Source organism: Aedes albopictus, chromosome 2 (assembly GCF_035046485.1).
Source record: "Aedes albopictus strain Foshan chromosome 2, AalbF5, whole genome shotgun sequence".
NCBI lineage: Eukaryota > Metazoa > Arthropoda > Insecta > Diptera > Culicidae > Aedes > Aedes albopictus.
In genome coordinates, this window is record NC_085137.1 from 254,875,162 (window position 1) to 254,897,699 (window position 22,538).

General features: G+C 39.0%; 2 protein-coding genes across 2 annotated transcripts in view; one reads left to right on the forward strand and one right to left on the reverse strand.

The window, feature by feature from the left end:
- Positions 1 to 11,322, forward strand: part of LOC134286473 (uncharacterized) — a 28,083-nt gene extending 16,761 nt beyond the window's left edge. Inside the window, exons 3-5 of the mRNA XM_062848087.1 lie at positions 7,998 to 8,027; positions 8,108 to 8,454; positions 11,223 to 11,322. Of these exons, the coding sequence (XP_062704071.1) occupies positions 7,998 to 8,027; positions 8,108 to 8,454; positions 11,223 to 11,322 (477 nt within the window). The remainder of the gene's footprint in view (positions 1 to 7,997; positions 8,028 to 8,107; positions 8,455 to 11,222) is intronic.
- A 1,953-nt stretch (positions 11,323 to 13,275) lies between these two features.
- On the reverse strand, positions 13,276 to 22,532 carry LOC134288015 (uncharacterized). The gene is made up of 2 exons (XM_062851555.1): positions 21,858 to 22,532; positions 13,276 to 15,439 (listed from the first exon to the last, which is right to left on the reverse strand). The coding sequence occupies exon 2, from the start codon at positions 15,310 to 15,312 to the stop codon at positions 14,281 to 14,283; it is 1,032 nt and encodes a 343-aa protein (XP_062707539.1). The 5' UTR covers positions 15,313 to 15,439; positions 21,858 to 22,532; the 3' UTR covers positions 13,276 to 14,280.
- Between the last annotated feature and the right edge of the window lie 6 nt (positions 22,533 to 22,538).

Genomic DNA, 22,538 nt, shown 5'->3' on the forward strand with positions numbered 1-22,538 from the left:
TGCCTTTATACAGTTATGTATTGACCAATCCAAATGCCTGCGTGGTACACTGGGGCAGAACGCTGTTATGGACAGACAAAACCCCTAGTGCTCTGGATATCCATCCTAGAGGTTTGGTGTCTTCCGAGAAGTGCCTTGTAAGAGTTTGCACTAACATCTGGTTATATGATATTTGATCTAGACAAATTGCAAATGATCTAGATCAGTTTTAGCTTTTTATAGAAGCGTCCTAGAAGAAAACTTTTTTCTGCAAATCCTCTTTAACCCCACAACTATCGCATTTGTCATCTTGTTCTAATTTCCACATATATAATTTTTCTTTTGATAGTGTATGATATGATCTTAATCTGCCAATTGTTACAATTTCTTGTGTGTCTAGATCTAGGGGCCCATATAGCCGAGGCGGTAAACGCACGGGTATTCAGCATGACCATGCTGAGGGTGACGGGTTCGATTCCCGGTCGGTCCAGGATCTTTTCGTAAAGGAAATTTCCTTGACTTCCTTGGGCATAGAGTATCTTCGTGCCTGCCACACGATATACACATGCAAAATGGTCATTGGCAGAGGAAGCTCTCAGTTAATAACTGTGGAAGTGCTCATAGAACACTAAGCTGAGAAGCAGGCTTTGTCCCAGTGAGGACGTTACGCCAAGAAGAGAGAGAGAGAGTGTCTAGATCTAATGTATCAAACCACGGTTTTAGTATTGGTTTAGGCATGATATCGTAATGTTTAACTCCTTTTTGTGTAGATATATTAGGGTAGGTTATCAAAATTTGAGCCAAATTGCGGCTTTCTGAAGCAGTGCAAATTTTAAGTGATTTTTTCTCCCACATGGAAATAATTTACTACGGCAAAATCGTATGTACATGAAAGCCATGGGTATAAGCTTTCTGTTAAATGGTAAAAAGTTTGTATTTGCACCGAATTTCATTGAAATATTTGATTTTCCATCAACAATGATTTTAATCTTAATTCTTTTTTCAACGCGTTTCTGAAGTTTCTTTCTGCTTTTTTAAATTCGTGTTTGTTTGCAAGGGTTAAGTTGTTTCTGAACTCTATATGTTTTCTGTTTTCAATTTCGTATAGTTTTTTTTTTTTGATGTTTTCGTTCCAGTACGGTTTTATTTTCTTTTTGCTGTTTGGATGAATGGTGTAGGATGCTTTTTCAATTTCTTTGTTTAGTTGTTCTATGTTTGTTATTGATTTTGGGTCTATTTGGTTAATGTTTTCAATTGCTTTATTTTTGCTTATTATTGTTTTTGATGTTTTATTACTGTATTTGTTGTGTTGTGTTATTTGGCATTCAATTAATTTGTGGTCTGATCCTAAATCTTCTGAACTGGTTTCCCAACTTGTTATTGGGCCTAGTTCTGGAGTTGTAATTGTGAGGTCTATTGCTGATGAATTGCTATTGATATCCTCCCACCTGGTTCCTACTCCCGTGTTTAGAAGAATTGTGTTACTATTTCCAATTATTTCACTTATTAGTTCTCCTCTTCTGTCAGTTTTATTTGAAACACTGTCCCATGTTGAATGATGAGCATTCAGGTCACCTCCTAAGAATACTGGTATTGTACTGTTGTCTATGTAGTTGAAAAGTTTTTCAAGCGGTTCTTTAAGGGCGGACGGGACGATCGGGGAAATATCCGCCATTGCTCTGTTGCTACTAAGATGGTAATCTCAGATTCTACTTCATATTTTGCAACAAAAACCTATCACTGTGTATGTTCACTTGGAGTGCATATGCTGATTGTTTTTCAGCATCTTCAGTGCGATAGAACTCGAGATTACCATCTTCAAAATCGCGAGGCAAATTGTTAGAAAGAGAGGCAAGATAGGAAAAATAACACGGCGTCCCGTTTCACCTTAAGTTCTATGTCTCTAAATATTATTTCTTCATATATAAGTGTAGGATGAATTGAAATTCCTGTGCCACCAGTTTTTAATGAAGTTGTAGTTGAGAAATTTTAATTTCTCATCTGGCTTAAACCAAGTCTCTTGAAGTAAAAATACATGTATGTTTTTGGTTTTAATGTATGTTTTTATAGTTTCTCTTTTATGGAGAGGTCTTATGCTGTGTATGTTTAGTTGAGATATGTTTAAATCGTTTAAAAAACTATTATCCATAATTATGTGTTAATTGTTTCTCTTTTGTCGAGTTTAGTTAAGGCTCAAGCATTCGTCATCATTTTTCGGAAATTGAAAAGCAGTTTTTTCGCTGTAAATCAAAACAATCGCCATGGAAATGTATTCACTGTATTCCATTCCTCATGAGGAAGACAGTGAATACATTTTTGCGGCAAACATTTTAGTTTTGAATGAAAAAACTGCTTTCAAATGTTTAATGATCACGATGATTTCAATGACGAATTGTTCCACGTTAATTGAATTAAGTTTTGAATCATTGTAGCTATTTCAATTAGGAGTAAATCTGAATTTGGTTTTCAGATGATTTGTCTGTTATTTTTTCAAATATGTGTTGTAGTTGTTTTGTTAAGTTTTCCTGTTCTGTTTGTAGTTTTTCTGTTTCCGCGACTCTGTGTGGATTGTTTTCAATTACTCGTAGGGTAAAAGCTCCCTTAGTGGAGGTAGTACCAATAGTGGTGGTAGTGCCAATTTAGCACTATTTCGAACGAAAAGCTTGCAAATGACATTTTTAATAGATGCTTCATAATTAATTAATAACATTAATTCAGTTTTGTGTTCAGGATTTGCCGAAAAATCTGTTTTAAATTATTATTTTCCTTAAATTTTTTGCTCCTTTGCACCTATAGTGGTGGTAGTGTTCCTATAGTGGTGGGTCCCATAAGAATTCAATGGGATGCGCCACTATAGGAACCAATGTTAAATTTCACCTCCATAATAGGAACCGTGCCCATATAGCCGAGGCGGTAAACGCACGGGTATTCAGCATGACCATGCTGAGGGTGACGGGTTCGATTCCCGGTCGGTCCAGGATCTTTTCGTAAAGGAAATTTCCTTGACTTCCTTGGGCATAGAGTATCTTCGTGCCTGCCACACGATATACGCATGCAAAATGGTCATTGGCAGAGGAAGCTCTCAGTTAATAACTGTGGAAGTGCTCATAGAACACTAAGCTGAGAAGCAGGCTTTGTCCCAGTGAGGACGTTACGCCAAGAAGAGAGAGAGAGAGAATAGGAACCGTGAACCTATAGTTGGTGCAAGTGATTTATTAGCAAAAACTGAAATAAACAATGGTTTTTACATTTTTCCTAGCAAATTTAAGTGGAAAACTACCGATTAACGTTTTTAGACTTTTTATTTTGTGGTATTATCAATGTTATTCAATTATTTTTCTACAAGGTGCTACTAATAGCACCACTATTGGTACATTTACCCTAGTTGTGAGTTTAGGTTTTCGTTTGTGCTTGTGATTGCCTGTGTTTGTGATCTTGTGGGTGGTTGTGATTTTTTTAGCTGTTTTGTGTGTTTGTCTTGGTACGTGTCCTTTTCGCGGCGTTTTCGCTGTTGGTTTTCGTTTTGGGTTTATGTTTGTTCATTTTCCGAAAATCCCATGAAAAGATCTTCCTCGTCTGTGTTGGGTAAATTGGTTTCCATCCATTCCTTACCTTTATCGGGTGGGAGCTTTGGGTCGTCTGTCTGTGTAGTGTCCATGTTCGGAATCAGCCCTGCATAAAGCTGGCGTTCCTCCCTTTCACTTCCTTAACCTAGCTTACACTTAATCACTGATTTTTCTCTATTTATTCTATTTACAACTTATGAGCTAACACTTTCTGACCGATTTTTCTCTCTTTTAGGCACTAATATTTACAACTTAGGATTAAAAAAACTATTAATTAAAGGAATTTATCAAGAACGATAGAAATTGGCTAACGGTGTCCTCTTCTTGTGGTCCGCTTCGAAAGACGGTGTGAGGAGGTTGTTCATTCTGCTTATTTTGACATTTCTTCCGAAGACACTTATACTGTAAAATGCACACGAAAGGCACAGTGGATCACTTTACTAAAAAAGTCGAAAAAATCGATTTTGATCAATATTTTCAAGTAAAAAAAAAAATGAAAAAAAATGTACCATTAGGTTAGCAAAAATAAATAAAAAAAAGATTATGCATTAACAAAAACCTAAATAATCACGGAAATAGAGGTTTTTCTCATTAAAATAACTAAAGAATGTAATCTACAATTTATTTGATAACTCATGAAGCAGCAGGTGGAGACAGCTAATTTTTTGGCCAAAACATGTCAATACCACTAGCATCGATGTTATGGGGAAAGAAAATTGGGGTAACTCGGGGCTTTTGTTATACACTAGTACGAAATCATCACGAAAATAAATTAAAATTGGCAATTGAGGTAATTTTTTTGAATTCCAAACATGATGTGAAACAATTTTCCTATTATTTTTTTAGTGCAGCATGCCTGGAGAGTTATTGTGATGAAGCGTATATTTCACAATACGCGCGACGTGAGACGAGACATAACACTTATAGTTCTTACAATCGCCAAGATATTAGAATTTACCTTTCGTCGACCGGTTTCGGGCGCGATGTCGTCCATCAACAGGACTCCGACTGATAGCCTTCGTTTTCGTACGATGTTCGTACATGTCCGGAAAGAAGAGATGCGTAATATTTGTAACGCAAAATTTGGCAATTTTAAACCCTGTTCCTCCCCGCGTAACTATTTTTGTAAGAGAAATTTCGAAATTTTGTATGAAGCGTAACACAGCGCTAGACCCTTAGCGTTATGTAATATTTGAACGAACCCAAAGCAGACCCGCTCCACCTATCTCAGTAACCCCTCACTCGCTGCTACTATCTCTGGCGAGCTCAGAACAATTTTTCATGAATAAAATTTTGTCAGGTACCCTATTTTGTCAGCCCAAAATGCTCCCAGGGGCCGACAAAATCTGTATCTGTTGTGAACGGGATCTAACGTGAGACGACTGCCCCCTATACAAGCATCATCGGCTCGGCTCGTCTCTATCACGACGACGGATAGACGACGACCGCCGCCGCCGATGACGAACGGCAGCAACAGCAACAACAGAACGCCATCATCTGCAACAGCAGCAAGATGCTGCCCGCGCGCGCTCTCCGCGATATTACTTTTAATGTGTAGTGTGTAATTGTAATATTGTGTATGTACATACTGTAAATAGTCCAATAAACGTGCATGTTTTTATTATGTAATGTCCGCGTGTGGAAGTTTTTCTCTCGGCCGTATATCCTCATCCCCCGGACATGAAAGTATCGAAATAGTTGGCTTAGGGCCGATGAAGTCATGTGATGCTACTACAACGGTATAGAGTGGGGACAAGTGGAGGGCATATTATTGAACATATAGATTGGGTACAACAACACATATCCTAGCGGGCGTAGACTGATGCAAAGGGGTGGTAACAATAACCGTCTCAGAATAGGATTGCAAGGGTTGAGGCGCAATGAAAATCCGCAATCCTACATAAAGTATCTGTGCTTCGGATCTAAGATTTAAATAAAGAAAATATTCCTAGAAAGTTTTTCTAGTGAGTACCCAAGCAACCAAAAGTTCGGATTGCACTTGAAGAACAAACTCAGAAGTTCAAGTTTGGTTCAATTCCGGTTTCGTTGAACTTAATTCTCCAAAAAGTTACTCTTGTATTGTTTATGAACTTTGAAGTACATGTACAAGCTTTTGACTTCTCTTCAAAACGACATTAAAGTCGAAAAAAGGTTCAAAAAGAACTTATGTTGAACTTTAAATCAGAGTTCAATCAAACATTAACCGAACTCATGTTGAACTTATCCGTGCCTTTAAAACTCAAATATAGTTCATTTGGACATATTTCAACAACTTGAAATCATCCGTTCCGAACTTGTTTCGAACTTGTTTTGAACTTACTACTCGAAGTTCGGATAAATATTAACCGTACCAAAAGTGAACTTCATTTGAACTTCGGCGACAGCGGGGCCGTGGAGAAGTTCTCTTTCAATTAAATCACTCGGAAATCGAGCCCAGCAGCCACAGCTTGTGTTTATTTCACAAGTACACTTTGTTCCACTATAATATTTCAACGTACTTACTTGTAATCAACGCAAAAGATCCGTATTGTGTGGCTCAAAGGCTGCCCCCGCAGCGGAAAACTGTTCCCCCCAGGATTCCGCCTGGGGTTTTTCGGCTGCGCACAAAAATTTTCCAGCTTTGCTGGATGTTTTCACACCCGTCTCACTTGTCGCTGCAGCGCGACGATAATCGACGCAATCGTAGTCACTGGAAACCAAGTTGAAAACTTATAATCTTTTCTTAAAGTCTATACACTGGCCCTAATTTATTGCTCTGCACTGCGAACCACAACAAATTGAAAATGTCAAACTTTGTAAGTTCACAAGAAGTTCCACGTGAACTTCTTTCGAACTTTCGACTTCAAACAGTATTCCAAGTTCAGAGAAAGTTCACACGCGAACCTGATTGAGCTCTACTAAATGATATCAGCACATTGAGTAAAATCCCACAGTGCCTAACAACACATACATGGAGTAGTGGTTAGGCACCGACTTTCAACGAGGAGAACCCGAGTTCAAATCTCAGTAAGTAAAAAACATTAAAAATTATTTCAAGGTATTAGTCAATTGGGATTCCACATGAACTAATGTTTCCTAATAATAAATTACTTTTGAGGACTAAACACATTTTTTTTCATTTTTTCGAAGCTTATTTTTAAGCTGAATAGCGTTCCTTTCAGCGACACAAGTGTACTTTTTGTGAACTCAAGTTCGGTTAACCGAACTTTTGGTTGCTTGGGTAGTGAAGTGATACGGGTCATAGTTGATTGTTCAATCAGGTATGTGTTAGCTCCTAAATGCTTCATTTAAACTTGCGTTACCTCCTTATGGTCTCCAGTTAGCCTAGTGGTTAAGGCTATGGATCGCCAATCCGGAGAAGGCGGGTTCTCAACTCCCTGGGCATAGAGTATCACTGTAATTCCCTCACAATATACAAATTCATGCAATGGCAGGTAAAGAAAGCCCTTCAATTAATAACTGTGGAAGTGCTCAAAGAACACTAAGTTGAAGCCAGGCAGGCCAAGCCCCAGCGAGGTCGTAGAGCCATACAGAATAAGAAGACCTCCTTATTGCTGTAGACTAGAGTGGCGCGAGCTCTGTGTTGCCATCACAAGACCTTTTGTGTTACCTTACACACCGTAATTTTGTAGGCCAGTTCCGAACTGGTGAAGCACACGATTCGGCCTAGTCATCATTAGTTGATTGAAATACCTAACCGTAAACGATTAAACCCGCTCTAGTATTGCGAGGCCATAACTATTAGGGAGCGATTCCTCGGGACCCCTAAGAATGCCCTAACCGCCAAAGAGGGTTCCTCTCGGCAGAGTCACTCCGGCCTTGACCTGGGCTCTGTCGATCTACGACAAAGAAGGAAGATGCCAGCGAAACAGACAAATCGCATTGTCAAACCAAGACGATCTGCTTAAATTTCCGACCATCATAACACCACCCCAAGCCGTCAATTTACCGGCGGACAGGCCGTCCATCCCGAGGTCCATCCCACATCAGCATCGGCGATCACTCGGCCATCGGCACCGAGTCTACGCAGAGCTCCACCAACAGCAACAGTACCAGTACGTCTCCAAACCCCAATATTCAATGAAACTACCCACTCTACGCCATATAGCACAATAGTTTGTAACCGGTTGGTTCCAATTCTTGGGTTTTCTTGTGTATGAGTGTTTGTATTTGTGAAAATTCACGTTTTTAAATATATAAACAAAACAGCAGGCTACACCACCCTAGCGAGTAACTGTACCGCTGCTAATGAGCTGAACTATAAGGATAATGAGAGCTCGTAAGATGGCAGGTGCGATAAACGAATCGATTTAGAGGTGAGTGCCAATGGGCGCAGCCATCTTCTATTTTGGAAGATTGGCAGAAAGAATTTAGGCGTCCGTGTGGTAAGACCGGTGAACAGTGCAGTGCAACTATTGAACCCCAAAATACCACCCCCCCCCCCCTTATTAGGGGCTGGACAAGGGAGCTGCCTCCGTTCAGGTAATTCGGCCTAGATAAACCTTTTACCCAGCCTGACGGAACATTATAATCCGATTTAGGACCTCGTATCCGTTTAATAGAACGGTCAGCACACGGCGGCTCGGAAGTCAATAAGGCTTCCGAGCCTAATCGCTAAGGAACCGCCATCGTCCCATTCAGGACGATTCCCTCAGACCGTTGGCCTTAATCGCCAAGGAGGGACCCTTCTCGGCACGGTCGTTCCGGTCTCGTCCTGGGCCGTGCCGATACCGTCAAAGAAGGAAGACGCCTGCCACCCAAACACCACCCAGCTATGCCTGCTGGTCCCGTCGGCTAAGTACCGGGCCGAAACACCGTCATCATTCGCCATTCCGGCGAGAGTTCCAGCCGCACAGTGGGATACAAGTCACTGTGTCGGCCATCGCACCCACAAAAACCCACGGCAGCGGTATGTACCGGTACGATCTAGATTAGGCCACACTTAACAAATTAATACACTTTATAACCCAGAACAACACCCACACGACACACTAGGAGTTTTAATAAATTATTTTAGAAATGTGAATCTTCTTGGTTTTTCATACTTTGTCCGCGAAGCCCCTCCGATTATCGAGTAGCATGCCGGCCCTGAGACCCAGCTCGAGGGGTCTCATGCTACTGAGCTTGAAACCGGAAGTAATTGGGAGCCACTGTGGTTGCGGAGCAGCCCCATAAGTCTTGGTAGTTACAAGTTCTTTAATAAATTACATCCACAATATTAAAAACAATAGAATTTTCAATAAACACCAGCAGTTTTCATTAAAATTTTCATACTTTTCCTATAACCCAAGTAAGCTGACAGTATCCGCACGCTGGTCGCGAATCCCCTCTGATCGCGCAGTGGTAAGCCGACCTTGAGACACAGCTCTATAAGGGCCACTAGTTGTTTTACCGCGAGTTTTGCCCGGGTTTCAAGGTGAACAGCGTTTGCTGAATTCAGCCCCTCGATTTGAGTTCGACAAGCGATAACTATCTTCGACCTAGAGTTGGCAGAAACAAGTGCTTTAATAGCAGCCTGGCTATCTGAACATAAAAATATTCCTTTGCTCATTACGTGCTGCACTTCCCAAGTAACCATGACGCTGGATATAGAGCATTAATTTCGCTTTATAGTGTATTATGTGACATGCGATATAAAGTTGTTCTGTCATTTAGGTACCATTAAAGTAGGTTTAAAGTCGAAAGTGGCGCTACTATTGTTGATTTAAAGCAAGCTTTACTGTGGTGATTGCTAAAGCATATAAAATGCTTGTGCCATATAGCTAATGCAATGAAATCGTATGGAATGTATACTTAAAGCATCATGTCAACAAAAGGAAAAAAGTATTTTTGTCATTTTTCAATCTATTTTTATCTGTTTGTTTGTTTGTTAATGTATTTACGACACTTTACACCTATATTTTTATCTACCCATACCTGTTCCGATACTCTCACTCTGATTTTTTATTCTATTTCGGGAATTGAACCAAGACTGCTGAAACTGGACCACGAGGGAAGTCGGACGCGCTAACGCTGTGTGTTACGATGAAAATGTGTTTTGCACCTGGAAAAATGTGCAACATAAGATAACGTTTACTCAGCTCGTGCCTTATTGAGTTGTGTTTTCAGCAGCTCTAAAAGTTGTGCTGGGGTCGGCATGCTATCAGTTATCTTACTTTCCCAAACTCATCCTAGTCGAAAACAAGCGATTACAGAACCGATTGATTCCACAAACGAAGATAATATAAAGATATAAATTTGTCTGTGTTGATTCTGTTCTTTTTGTTTTCATATGTGCTCAAAAAGCACAATAAATTAGGAACAATACAAACAGCGCTTTTATCCTTTCTTTTAAGAAATCGGAGCACTGTGTTCAATAAGGAAAGCTATACCCCACATAAGTTTTGTTCCCTCAGCATCTGATTGTCTTCATGTCCCAACCAGAAAATTTTCAAACAGCAACATCTGAGCATGATAACCTAAGTGCTACGCAGCAATCCATGAAAATTTGGGTTTGTTTTCCTTTCTTTTCAATGGTTCTGTTTCTAAAAATGTTTTACAGCTTTTTTTCTTCGAACTGAGTGTTTTTTTTCTGTTTACAGTGATGGAAGCCTTAGTAAAGGCATATATAAAGTAATAAATGCTTGCATTATTGCTTGCCATAAAGCTTTTAACATGATAATGCAATGAAACATTAAACAACGGCCCTATAGAACTATACTGAACTGTCAAAATCCCATAATGCTTCAATGCTTTCATAATGTAGATGTAACGCTTCATTACTTGACAGATGAAGAATGAAAGTTATCTTGCATTAGCTAAACTATAATACGATTGAATTGATGTTATGATATAATGCTTGTGGTTACTTGGGTTTAGATTGCACTCCTCACATAAGAGCAAATATTTCGACCTGAAAAACGGTGCAGTGGCTATCAAGTGAGTAAAAATGATACAGCCTTAGCTCACGACTTTTTGCTTTTCAATGATTGTTTGCCTCGCGTTTTTGATGTGATGAAAAACTGATAATTCTGCAGTAACGCAGCTGAAAAAGTATCATCACAATCACTGCGAGTGAGCATATACATTAGCGTGGGTCATCGGAACCGTTTTCTCAGATCAAAGCTTTTTTGGTTCCTTTTCGGGTCCTGAGTATCTGTGCAAAATTTGAGCTCGATCGGTTGCGTCTACACTTTGCGCAATTGAATTTGTATGGGATTTTGTATGGGAAAACATACTTTTTTGCATTTTTGTCATAAGTTGAAAAAGTTTGTCTGAAACTTTTTAACCGATACTGTTGAATGATAGCCTATACCCGAGCAAAGGCGAATATAAAAAGGATAACAAGTTCTGTTACCTGGTTATCATTTGTTTGATTACTGAGTTTGTTATCATTTAGGCTGAATTAAGAGCCAACATAACAAAAATGATCACTCAAATTTACTTCTCGAATATCAACATGATAAGAAGTTAAGTTATCATTGAGCTCAAGTTGATAACTGATTGTGTTATACAATATTTTGTTCAACATTGCATTTAGTTATCAATATGAAAAAATACAGCTGATTGATAACTGGTTTTGTTATTAACTAGTTATCATTCAGAGTTATTTTATCGACGAAAATAGTAAAAATCTACTTTACCGACATCGTCAGCAATTGAAAAAAGTTTCTTATAATTCACAACCCATGTTTTCAGCTATTGCGCCCAGCGGGTCTCGAACCCTGATCGAGCGATTGCCGGGCGGCAGCCGATAGCCCCTATACCAACGGGACTCAATGAGAGTGAGAGTCATTAAAAGCAACGCTTTCGTACTACAGTCGCATTGAAGGTGGAGAGCGGAATCTATTTTTAGATTCGAGGTTCATCAGACTTTCAGTTTGGGGAAAACTTTGAAATATGCGTTTGGAAACTGATAACATATTTTGTTATCATTTGGTATTTTTATGTTATCGCGATAGACCAAAATTATCGATAACTAAATTTGTTATCATCTGGTTATCATCAATTGCAAAATATGATAACAAAAATAATCAAATGATAACATCGATAACACAGTTTATTATCACTTTGTTATCCGTCTTTGCTCGGGATAGGATGTTCTGAAAAACTTTGTTGAAGACCGAAAAGCAATCCGATGCTTGTTAAAATAGTTATAACCAACGAACCGCATGCATGTGTTTAAGTTTTAACATGTAAAGGAATAACAATAGCAACAAAATCATGCTGTTTCGACAAGCAATGCCAACGCTATAACTTTTTCCATAAGCATCAGATCACTTCGCAGTCTACGACAAAGTTTTTCAGGACACCCTACGCTATATTTTCACTTTATCGGTGACATGGTTTTAGAAAAATTCGAGTTTGTCATGAGAGAAATGCATAAACGTGTGTTTTCCCATGTAAAATCCCATACAAACTTCAAACGCGATGCGCAAAACGTAGACATTACCGATCGTGCCCAAATTTTGCACACTTATTTGGGTCCTGAAATGGGACCAAAAAAGCTTTGATCTGATGGGATACCATTGAATTTTTCATTTTTCCATATAAACGATGACCCACTCTAATATACATAGGGTGATACTTTTTTATGCGCATATTCGCTTTCATGGCTGAGAATTATCACTTTGAAATTTAGCACCACATATCCAACATGGCTGCCGATGCTGATGATGCCGTAAAAAACCTTATTATATTATTATATATTATTATAATGATTAAAGGTTTTCAGCAGGCTACCATTCCAGGGCCGCATAGTGTTGAAGAGGCTGCATACTTAGATATTTGACGTGATACAGCATTTCATATTCAGCCGCTGGATGCCAGACCAGACGTTATTTGAGCAGCACCTCTTTGATGAACAGACGCTCGGGACGTACCTCATCAAACTAGCTGAACTCAGAAGGATAACAGTCCCCAGTAGCATGGAACATAAATCAAATTCTCGTTCCAGTCGACTTTTTGGATTCCATGGAGGTCCAATATGAACTGTGCCAAATTTCAACGCGATCGGTGAAACTATAATTTAGCGCAAGCGATTCAAAGTTTCTGGCACAAATTTCCCAAATGATGAATAACGTGCATCTGGCGCCGACCTACTGATCTAATGCAATGTTCTTATCTGTAGAAACACATTATAAAAATCCACGACAAAATTTTGTGATTTCGGAACACGCTTCCCGTAGGGTCATGGTTGACCATAAACACTTTAAGGTATCCTAGCCTTAACAATGTGGGTTTCAATATAGTATAAGGACATGCTCCCAAAAATATGGATTTTCCGACAACCACGGTGATTAGATCGATCTAACCAAATATTTTCCCGATAGATGATGAGTTTCTGAGTTGAATGAGCTAAAAATTTCCAAAATCGATGAAAAATTGACGGAGATATGATCATTTCAATTTCGTGGGTACCCGGGTACCCTGTCGGCCTTCCACGTAATAAAAAAAGGCAGGAGCCCCTCCCCCTGCTGCTCCTCACTTTAAAATTCGGTCAACCCCATTAATAGATGTATATTCACGAGTTCTAAGATCTAACAGAGTTTCAACATCCTAGTCTCAATAACCATTAAAATATCGAGATTTGAAATTGAAAAAGGTACCCGGGTACCCTGCCGGCCACATAAGTGTTAAAATAAATTCATTTCAAACACTTTTTATTGTTCGGTTATTGTTGTTCATTCAGTTTCTAGTCTCTTTTGGTGTGAATTCCCGTTATAGTTTCAGTTCGTTCGTTCCGTTCCGTTATAGTTTCAGTTCGTTCGTTTTTGTGTGTATAAATTAGTGCGTTTTGGGTTTCAGTTCAAGTTAGCGGCCGTTCGAGAAAGCCCTCGAGATAAGAGTCGTGGATTTAGTCGGGCAAACTTTTAAATGAACCGGTGGTCTCTCGTTCGCGAGAGTGGCGCAAAAGCCATCGAGTTTTAAAGCTTCTCGAGCAAATTCGACGAACGGTTACAATGCGCGGGACAGTATCTAAGTGCAACGTGTTGTGCGGTGTCGGATTATGCTAGGGAAGCAGATGGATTGGACTGGTGGCGACTAATTGAATCCAACGTGACGGCTACTTGTTGTTGTTGTTGTTGTTGTTGGACTTGGCTTAAGCGATGGGCCAAGTCCCTTGATGATGCATCCGGCCTCGAGGAGTGGTCTTTAACTACTCCCCCCTTTGAAAAGGAATCGTCCCGATTCGTTTCGTTTCCAAAATTGGAACGTTTTTGGTGATTCGTCATATCGACGTCCTTTCTCCTGCGCAAAACGTTCCTAAAGAAGGCTTGGAACTTGGGAATTGTTTTCCATCCTAGGATAACAATCAGGATAATAACAATCAGGAAACTTAAGGTAGAAATAGTCATCGATGAGTACGTTCCGATTCTATGACTCAACGAAATCCTCCAGAAATTTACGATTGGCGATGTGAATCTCTTCGAGCCGCCGTGTCGATTCGAAGTGACTTTCCGATATTGAGAGCCCATCTAATGGCAATACCACAGGTGTTTCTGTTGCGATAGCGATAAGCTCGGTATTTTCGAAAGTAGAACCATTCACATATATCGAGCAGTTGTGGAACTCTAAAAGGTATGATCCGGTTAAGTTACTCTTTGTAATACCGCAAGATGAATCGATTTGCAGGTTCCTTACGGATTTCAGTACTAGAAAATTTTCCATAATAAGTTTCATTTCGGTCGGATTGATGCAGTTCGTGAAAGAACAATTAGCTGATAGTCCTTGCAATAGTTCTGGAATGCAACCGTCATTGGTGATGTTTATCAAATTGCCTGGGTCGCACAACCTCCGCTTTTGGATACGTTTGCACTCTCTGGTGACAATAAATGTTGAATCGTTGCCCCGCATGGCATGGCATTTTTAGAATCTTGTTCCCTACTGGCATGGGTTCCAGAAAAAAGTTTTCGTAAACTAAATTTTCTAATAACGGGATAGATATCGCGAAAATGATTTTGGAGTGGTTATGAAATGCCGAAAGTTCTAAGAAATCGTATGTTTCTTCCAATGTGTTAAGGACTACCCCCTTTTCTTCTAATTTTGTTGTAGCAAAACCTAATTCTTGAGAGGACAGAATATTTTTTGACAGAATCTGAATCTTTGGGAGTCTAATGGCTTCAAAAATGTCTTCAAGGTGGGATTTTAAAAAATCTAGATTAAAATGGATTTTGAAAATTTCTTTAAATATTATGAAATCCTTTCGGGCTGAACAGTTTCTTGCTAAGATGAGATTTTTGCTGATTTGAGCCTGTTGGCTTTCCAAATGGTTTATGACTCTATTTAATCTGTTTTGAAATTGCTGGTTTATCAATCTTTGCTCGTTGTTTTCATTAATCAAAATTTTAGAATTTAGATTCAGGTCTTCTAAATTTTTGGAAATTTCTATGAGGTCATTATTGTCTAAATTGCCTGTAATGGTTTTGATTCCTGTTCCAATAAAATTGAACAACCCTCTCTTGGGCCTAATTTTGGGTTTAAGTTCGAAGAAAAGTTGCTGAGTATTGCTCACTTTTGTGGAAAGTAAATCTGTCATTCCTGAATAGCTGCCAAAGGAGTTTATGCCAATTATATTGATTTTTAGCCTTCTAAAGATAGGCTCGTATTTGTCTAAATCAACAATATGAAAAAGCTTGTGCTCACCTAGCTTCCGAAAGCTATAACCTTCCTGTAGGGCTAATATTCCGGGATTTAAAGCCAGATTGGTTAATCGGATGGATTGTGTAGTACTCGGTTTGAATGAAGTAAGTATTGAGATGGTGATGAAGAAAATGTGGGTATCCATGTCCTCTTGTCCAGTGTGTACTCTAAAAAAAAACTTGGTTTAATGCTTGTTTTGTAAGTTTAGATGATCTTTATGTTGAGAGTTGCGTGACGCAAGGAGTCCTTCTACTTTTCAGTGGTTTTTTGACCTAAAAAATAGAAAAAATATTAGTATCATCTATGATTGGTTTAGAGGTAAGATGGCCAGTCATCTTGAGTACCTAGAAATTATGGATTATAAAGATAAAATGCTAATTTATTTAATTTTTTTTTGTCACTTTCTAAGCCTTCGAAGTTTGGCCTTATGAAGTTTCCTATTATTGGTGTCAACGTATGTTTGGGTTCGATCAGTTGCAACTTCAGTTAGTTGGAACTGATCTTTTGTCTTTGATTTTACGCCTTGCGTCTTTTGGAGGACGCTCGTACCCGGCACTAAAATTGGAGGTTCCTCTCTTAGTGCATTGTGGTAACTAAGTTGCGTTTTCTGAGTCTTTATCAACTCTAACACAGTTTCATCATAGATTTTGTCGCGATATTCTATGATGGCCTCCATATCTAGAGGTCTTTCTGAACCATCCTTTATTCCATAAAACACTTCGCGAGGCTTAAGTTTTGTGGATGAATGAATACTGTTATAATACAGTGTACAAGCTATGAAAAACCTTTCTTTATTGGATAGGTCTTCAAACTTGTGCTTGTTTGTTCTAAATATTTCGCCAATTGTGGAGTGGAAACGTTCCACGATCCCATTGACCTGACTATAATTTGAAGGTGTAAAATACTGTTGAATGTTGAGATCATACAACAATCCTCTCACCTCGATTGATTTAAGTGCGGGTTCGTTGTCCGACACTATTAACTTTGGTTTCCCGTACATTGAGAAGTATTTGAGTAAAGCTTTACGGATCTCCGCGATACAGCGTGACTTAATAGGAAGTAGTATTCCAAATCTCGATAATTTGTCAACTACCGATAGAAATAGGTTTGGCTGGACAATATAGATGTCTACGTGTATAATGTCTAGCGGCTGTTTCGGAATTGGAGTTTCCGCATGTTGTATTTTGTACGGATGCCGTTCGTATTTTTGTTTATTGCAAGTTTGGCACAATATGACGTACTTCCTCACCTTTTGTTTGAGATTGGGGAAGAAGAACCGTCTAGAAATTTCGTTCTTATTTTCCAAAATACCTCCATGCGCTATTTCATGTGTATCCGCTATAATGGTATTTTGTTCTTCTGCTGTTGTCAGATCAATTAACAGCTTTTGAGAAATTTTTACTTTAAAGGTCCTACACCTACTAAAATAAGTCCTGTAAACATGCTGAATTAATCCGAATAGTGTTTACGGGCAAAAAATACAGTTAGTCTTTCGCAAATCCATGTAGTCGCGAAAGATTCTTATTAAAATTGGAACGCCATACACAAATTTGGTAATAGTTCTCCGATATACCTTAGGGAATATTTCCTCGTAGGTCTCGGATTCATCGTTGCCTATTTTTAATATTATCTGATTGTGAAAAACATTGACTGGTAACTCAGTGAATCCAATTAAATTGGATTCGTCTGAATCAGCTGAATGGACAGAGCTATCGTCGGTCGACTGCTCCTCCTCATTAACGTTAATCTCTTCTACAATTGCTGGTTGCAGCGGACTACAATCGTTAGAAGGATTACTACTGGTGGTAGCTTCCTTTGGTATGCTTGATAAGGCATCAGCTACTACGTTCTGCTTACCTGGTCGATGGGTGATTTCGAAATCATATTCGAGGAGTCGTAATCTCCACTTGACCAATCTAGTATTTGGTGTCTTCAAATTTAAGGCATATGTAAGAGGTTGATGGTCAGTGCATAGGGTGAATTTTCTCCCGAATAAATAAGGTCGGAAGTACTGTGTCGCCCATACGATGGCCAAAAGCTCTTTTTCTATGGCTGAATAATTTTCTTCCGTTTTTGTCAGAGTCCGAGAAGCGAACGCGACTGGTTTGTCCTTTCCTACTTTGCCTTGTGATAGTACTGCTCCAAGAGCAAAATTACTAGCGTCAGTGGTAAGAATGAAAGGTTGATCAAAATTCGGATATTGCAAAACATCACTTTGAGTAAGTAATTTTTTGCATTTTTCAAAAGTTTTCATAAATAACTAGCTGTCCCGGCAAACTTTGTCTTGCCTACTGCGTTTTTTGACGTTCTAAGTTCAGGTCCCCGTCGACTCCCCGGTAAAAGTGTATGGGAAATAGATTTTCAAAAAACCACTATTTCTCAATGTTTTTGCCTCATAAACCTTCCTTGGGTGAAAACTAACAGAATGAAACTAAAACGACCTAAATCGGTCCAGCCATTCGCAAGTTATGCGCGGTCCCACGTATGCCACTGCATTTTTATATATACAGGGTGTTAGGTTCCTGAGTGCAAACTTTTTAGAGGGTGATAGAGGACCATAAATGGAGAAAAAAATTGTTCTACGCATATGGTCAAGTCTCAACCGTTACGTAGTTATTGAACTTCCCATGTTTATGACTCTTATTGCCTTAACTGGCAATAACTTGAAAATGGTCAAACTTATCGAAGTTTTTTTACCCTTATTCGAAAGATTATTGAATTTTCTAACAAATGGCATCTTTGAATCGATTGGTTTAGTTAAATAACTAAGTTTTCTAGAGCAAAATAGCTAAAAATAGTGTATTTGTATTGGTTTTTGTCAATTATCTTTGAAACATGCGTAATAAATTAAAATTCTTTCTTTGGCAAAGTTGTGGCCCCTGTTACACTCTACAATTCGTTCTTTGACACCACACTTCTAGCTCTTGTCGTTTTCTTGCAATTTTGATTTAAATGTGCGGCACAATGCGCAAAAAAGTGCTTTCCATGACAGTTGCAAATTTATGATCTGAAATGCGATGTTAAAATCAAAATTGCAACAAAACGATAAAAGATAGAAGTGTGGTGTCAAAGAACGAATTGTAGAATGTAACAGGGGCCACAACTTTGCCAAAGAAAGAATTTTAATTTATTACGCATGTTTCAAAGATAACTGACAAAATCCAATAAAAATACACTATTTTTAGCTTTTTTGCTCTAGAAAACTTAGTTATTTAACTAAACCAATCGATTCAAAGATGCCATTTGTTAGAAAATTCAATAATCTTTCGAATAAGGGTAAAAAAACTTCGATAAGTTTGACCATTTTCAAGTTATTGCCAGTTAAGGCAATAAGAGTCATAAACATGGGAAGTTCAATAACTACGTAACGGTTGAGATTTGACCATATGCGTAGAACAATTTTTTTCTCCATTTATGGTCCTCTATCACCCTCTAAAAAGTTTGCACTCAGGAACCTAACACACTGTATAGATAGATGGTGTCTGTTCTACTTCTTCGCCTTAACGTAGTTGGGCTGTTAGAGGTTTTGTTATTTTCGCAAAGTCGCGAATGAATCTTCTATAATACCCTAAGATTCCTAAGAATCCTTTGAGCTCTTTTTGATTCGTCGGTAGTGACCAATTTTGAATAGCGATTATTTTATCTGGGTTTGGTTTGACTCCCTGATCGGTAACAATATGACCAAGAAAGGCGACTTCTTTCTTAAGAAATTCGCATTTATCTAATTGCAACTTCAGATTCACTTTTTCAAGTGCTCTCAATATTTTTTCAAGATTTTCTAAATGTTCTTGAAGAGAAGTTGAAAAGACAATAATGTCCTCCATATAAATAAGACAACATTTGCCTATGAATTCGCGTAGCACATGATCCATTACACGCTGGAATGTAGCTGGCGTGTTCTTGAGGTCAAATGGCATGCGCAAATATTCGTACAAACCATGATCTACCTGAAATGCTGTCTTTGGTACGTCTTTTGGATCCACCTCGATTTGGTGAAAACCGGAGGCTAAGTCCAACGTGCTAAAGTATTGGCATTTACCCAACTTGTCCAATATCTCTGTAATATTGGGTAAGGGGTACTTATCATCTATTGTTTTCGTGTTTAGCTTCCTGTAATCAACTACAAGACGCCATTTTTGCTTCCCAGAGGCATCGGATTTCTTGGGCACTATCCATATAGGCGATGCCCAAGGGGACGTACTAGGTCTGATAATGCCTTATTGCAGCATTTTCGATACTTGATCTTGAACTTCGTCCTTGTGAATAAAAGGGTATCTATAACTTTTAGTGTATATTGGTAGTTCATCGCTGGTGTTTATGCGGTGTTTTACTACATTGGTAAAAGATAAATTGTCTCCATCTCTATAGAAAACCGTGGGATATTTTTTAAGTAGGTGAAAAAGTTTAGAATATTCCTCGGTAGTGAGGTGATCTGAGCGTACTTCTTGCTTAATGTTGCGTACGACTGCGTTGATAGCTGCGGGTGTAGTTGAAGGAAATTTTACTTCTTCAAAATTATTTATGCCTAATATTAATTGTTCGCAATCAATTTTTTCGATAATAGGGGTCTGCTGGTCACTGATAAAAAGGATGTTGGCTTTGTTTTGGTCAACGTTATAAGTTCCTGAGGGAATGCGAATATTAGGAGCAATTTCCAAATCACGCTCTATATAAAAATCTCCTGAATAGGTGGGCAATTGAATTTCTCGGACATTATACGTAGACTTTCAAGGATCGACTGAAATTCTTAACTTTGAACTTTTAGTGGCTACGCAGTCTTTATTCTTGAAACGGGTTTATTATCTACCCAACGTTTCGGCACTTAGGGATGGTGCCTTCATCAGGGGGAAAATAATGTTCTCGTTTCGTCTCTCGTGTTTCGGCTAACTTTAACTGTCCTGACTCTAATTGTTTGGTACATGACTCAATAACACTTCGGTGAACTTATGTGGACTTTTTGCTAATGGCCATTAGCAAAAAGTCCACATAAGTTCACCGAAGTGTTATTGAGTCATGTACCAAACAATTAGAGTCAGGACAGTTAAAGTTAGCCGAAACACGAGAGACGAAACGAGAACATTATTTTCCCCCTGATGAAGGCACCATCCCTAAGTGCCGAAACGTTGGGTAGATAATAAACCCGTTTCAAGAATAAAGACTGCGTAGCCACTAAAAGTTCAAAATTATACGTAGATTGATGGAAGTTTAGTTCTAGTGTATCTGGAAATTTCTTCTTCAATGGAATAGTAACGTTTTGTAGAACTAGGTGGTTTGTTGTTGCATTTATTATACATCCCAATTTATGAAGCGTTTGATATCCAATGATCCCGTCGAAAAAATTATGAAATTTGAATAGATGAAATTTTTGAAAAGGAATGTTGAGATTGTAGCAAGAAAAAGGGTTGAAAAGAGTATAATGATCTATGCTGTGTGATCCATTTACGTTTTTGACTTTATGTCGTGAACCTGTATAAACTTGGCCTTTAGGAACTAAACTCGGGGAAATGAATGTAATTGCGGTTAGCTCCCGTGTCGATCAACATTTTTAAAGTTCTATTTTGTCCTAAATAGACTTCTAAGTATGGAAGAAAACTCAATCCTCTTCCTGTTGCTGTACTTCCGGGGGAAAATTTACTTCCTCTTCGTCGTTTTCTTCTTCGTCAACTTCCTCGTGCATATTAATATGCCTTCTAAATTTAGAATTTGAGAAACTTTCTTGCTTGATGGCAAGAGGGTGTCTCGCGCTATTAGCCTGTTCTTGATTGTTCGATGGAGGAGTTGGTTTTGGTACAGAATGAGAAGGGTACCCTCTGGAGTTTGAATTCCAGCTTGTATTACGGAATGAACTAGTTTGGGGTCTCTGGAATCTCTGTGCATCAGCGACTGGCTTTTGATATGCTTTAGCTCGCTCCTTTTGCCGTTTGGCAGCATTGTCCTGATCCAGAGCGTGCTGGTATGCGGAAAGGAGTGAACTCGGTTTACTCGTTCTTGTGAGAGCTGAGATTGGATCATACAACCCATCGATGAATGCATTTACAAGCATTGCCTCATAGGTGTCCATAATACTACTAGCGCAAAGCTTCAGATTGTCGTCTAATGATACTTTTACTCTGATGTCTGATAAAATCGCATCGCAGTTTTGGTAAAATTCTTCTACACTGAGATGTCCTTGCCTAAGATACGGAATTTTACTAAGAATTGTAGACAGATCGCGTTTATCCGCAAATCTGTCTTTTAAAGTTTGTTTTATAACCGCCCAATCACAAGGGGAGTTATTATTAATTAAGGTTTCGTTAGCTTTGCCCGTGATTTTGTCCCTTATAACGGAGGTCCAAATCAGTAGGGCACTATCTTTGTCACTTTGTGGGACAGAATTTAATGCACATTGTAGTTTCTGATCGACTGATGCGATCCAAGCGGGTAAGTTTTTTACGTCACCATCATAACCGGGTACTAATTTGATAATGGTATTCTGGACGAAAGTAGCTGGTTGTGGGTTGTTAGGCCCAGCGGGCAAATTTAACAACCGGTCTATTTGAATTCTTTGTTGCTCCAGACGTTGCTGGAGCTCTTCGATTTGGCTTTCTAGTTCCTGGGCTCTTGCCATTTTGGAACGCAAAATCATGCAAATCATGGTTTTTAAATTTATTCACTATTCACTTATTGAAGGTAAAAATTAAAACTACTTACAGTTTCGTCTGCCGATATTCCCTCGGTTGATGAAGCTAGCTGGTCCTTCGTGTTCGGTTGACTCCTTCCGGATGTATTCGCAATCCCTCGATGAACCGTCGATGGAGGCTTCGGTGTTTCGATCTTCCCTCGATGCACTTTCGCCGGAACACACAACACTCGCGGAGACAACTTCGAATCACTAGATCCTACCGACCTAAGCCACTTATGAACTGGAGGTTCGGTAGTTCGTTTTTAAAAAACAAGACACTTGTTAACTCGACTGCGCCTAAAACTGAAGTGCGCGTTTATTCAAATTAAAATTACTCCAAACCTATCATCAAAGCCCTAACTGCTGACCTAGCTCCTTACCAGGAATTCTGACAACATGCCATGGGTGCTATCGTCGTCGTCGTCGTCGTCATCATCGTCGTTGCTGCATGCGCGGGACAGTATCTAAGTGCAACGTGTTGTGCGGTGTCGGATTATGCTAGGGAAGCAGATGGATTGGACTGGTGGCGACTAATTGAATCCAACGTGACGGCTACTTGTTGTTGTTGTTGGACTTGGCTTAAGCGATGGGCCAAGTCCCTTGATGATGCATCCTCGAGGAGTGGTCTTTAACTTATATATTAATGGTAAAATTAAACATGGTTGAATTATTAGCTTAACCATATTTTTTTTTTCAGTGTATGCTCAACT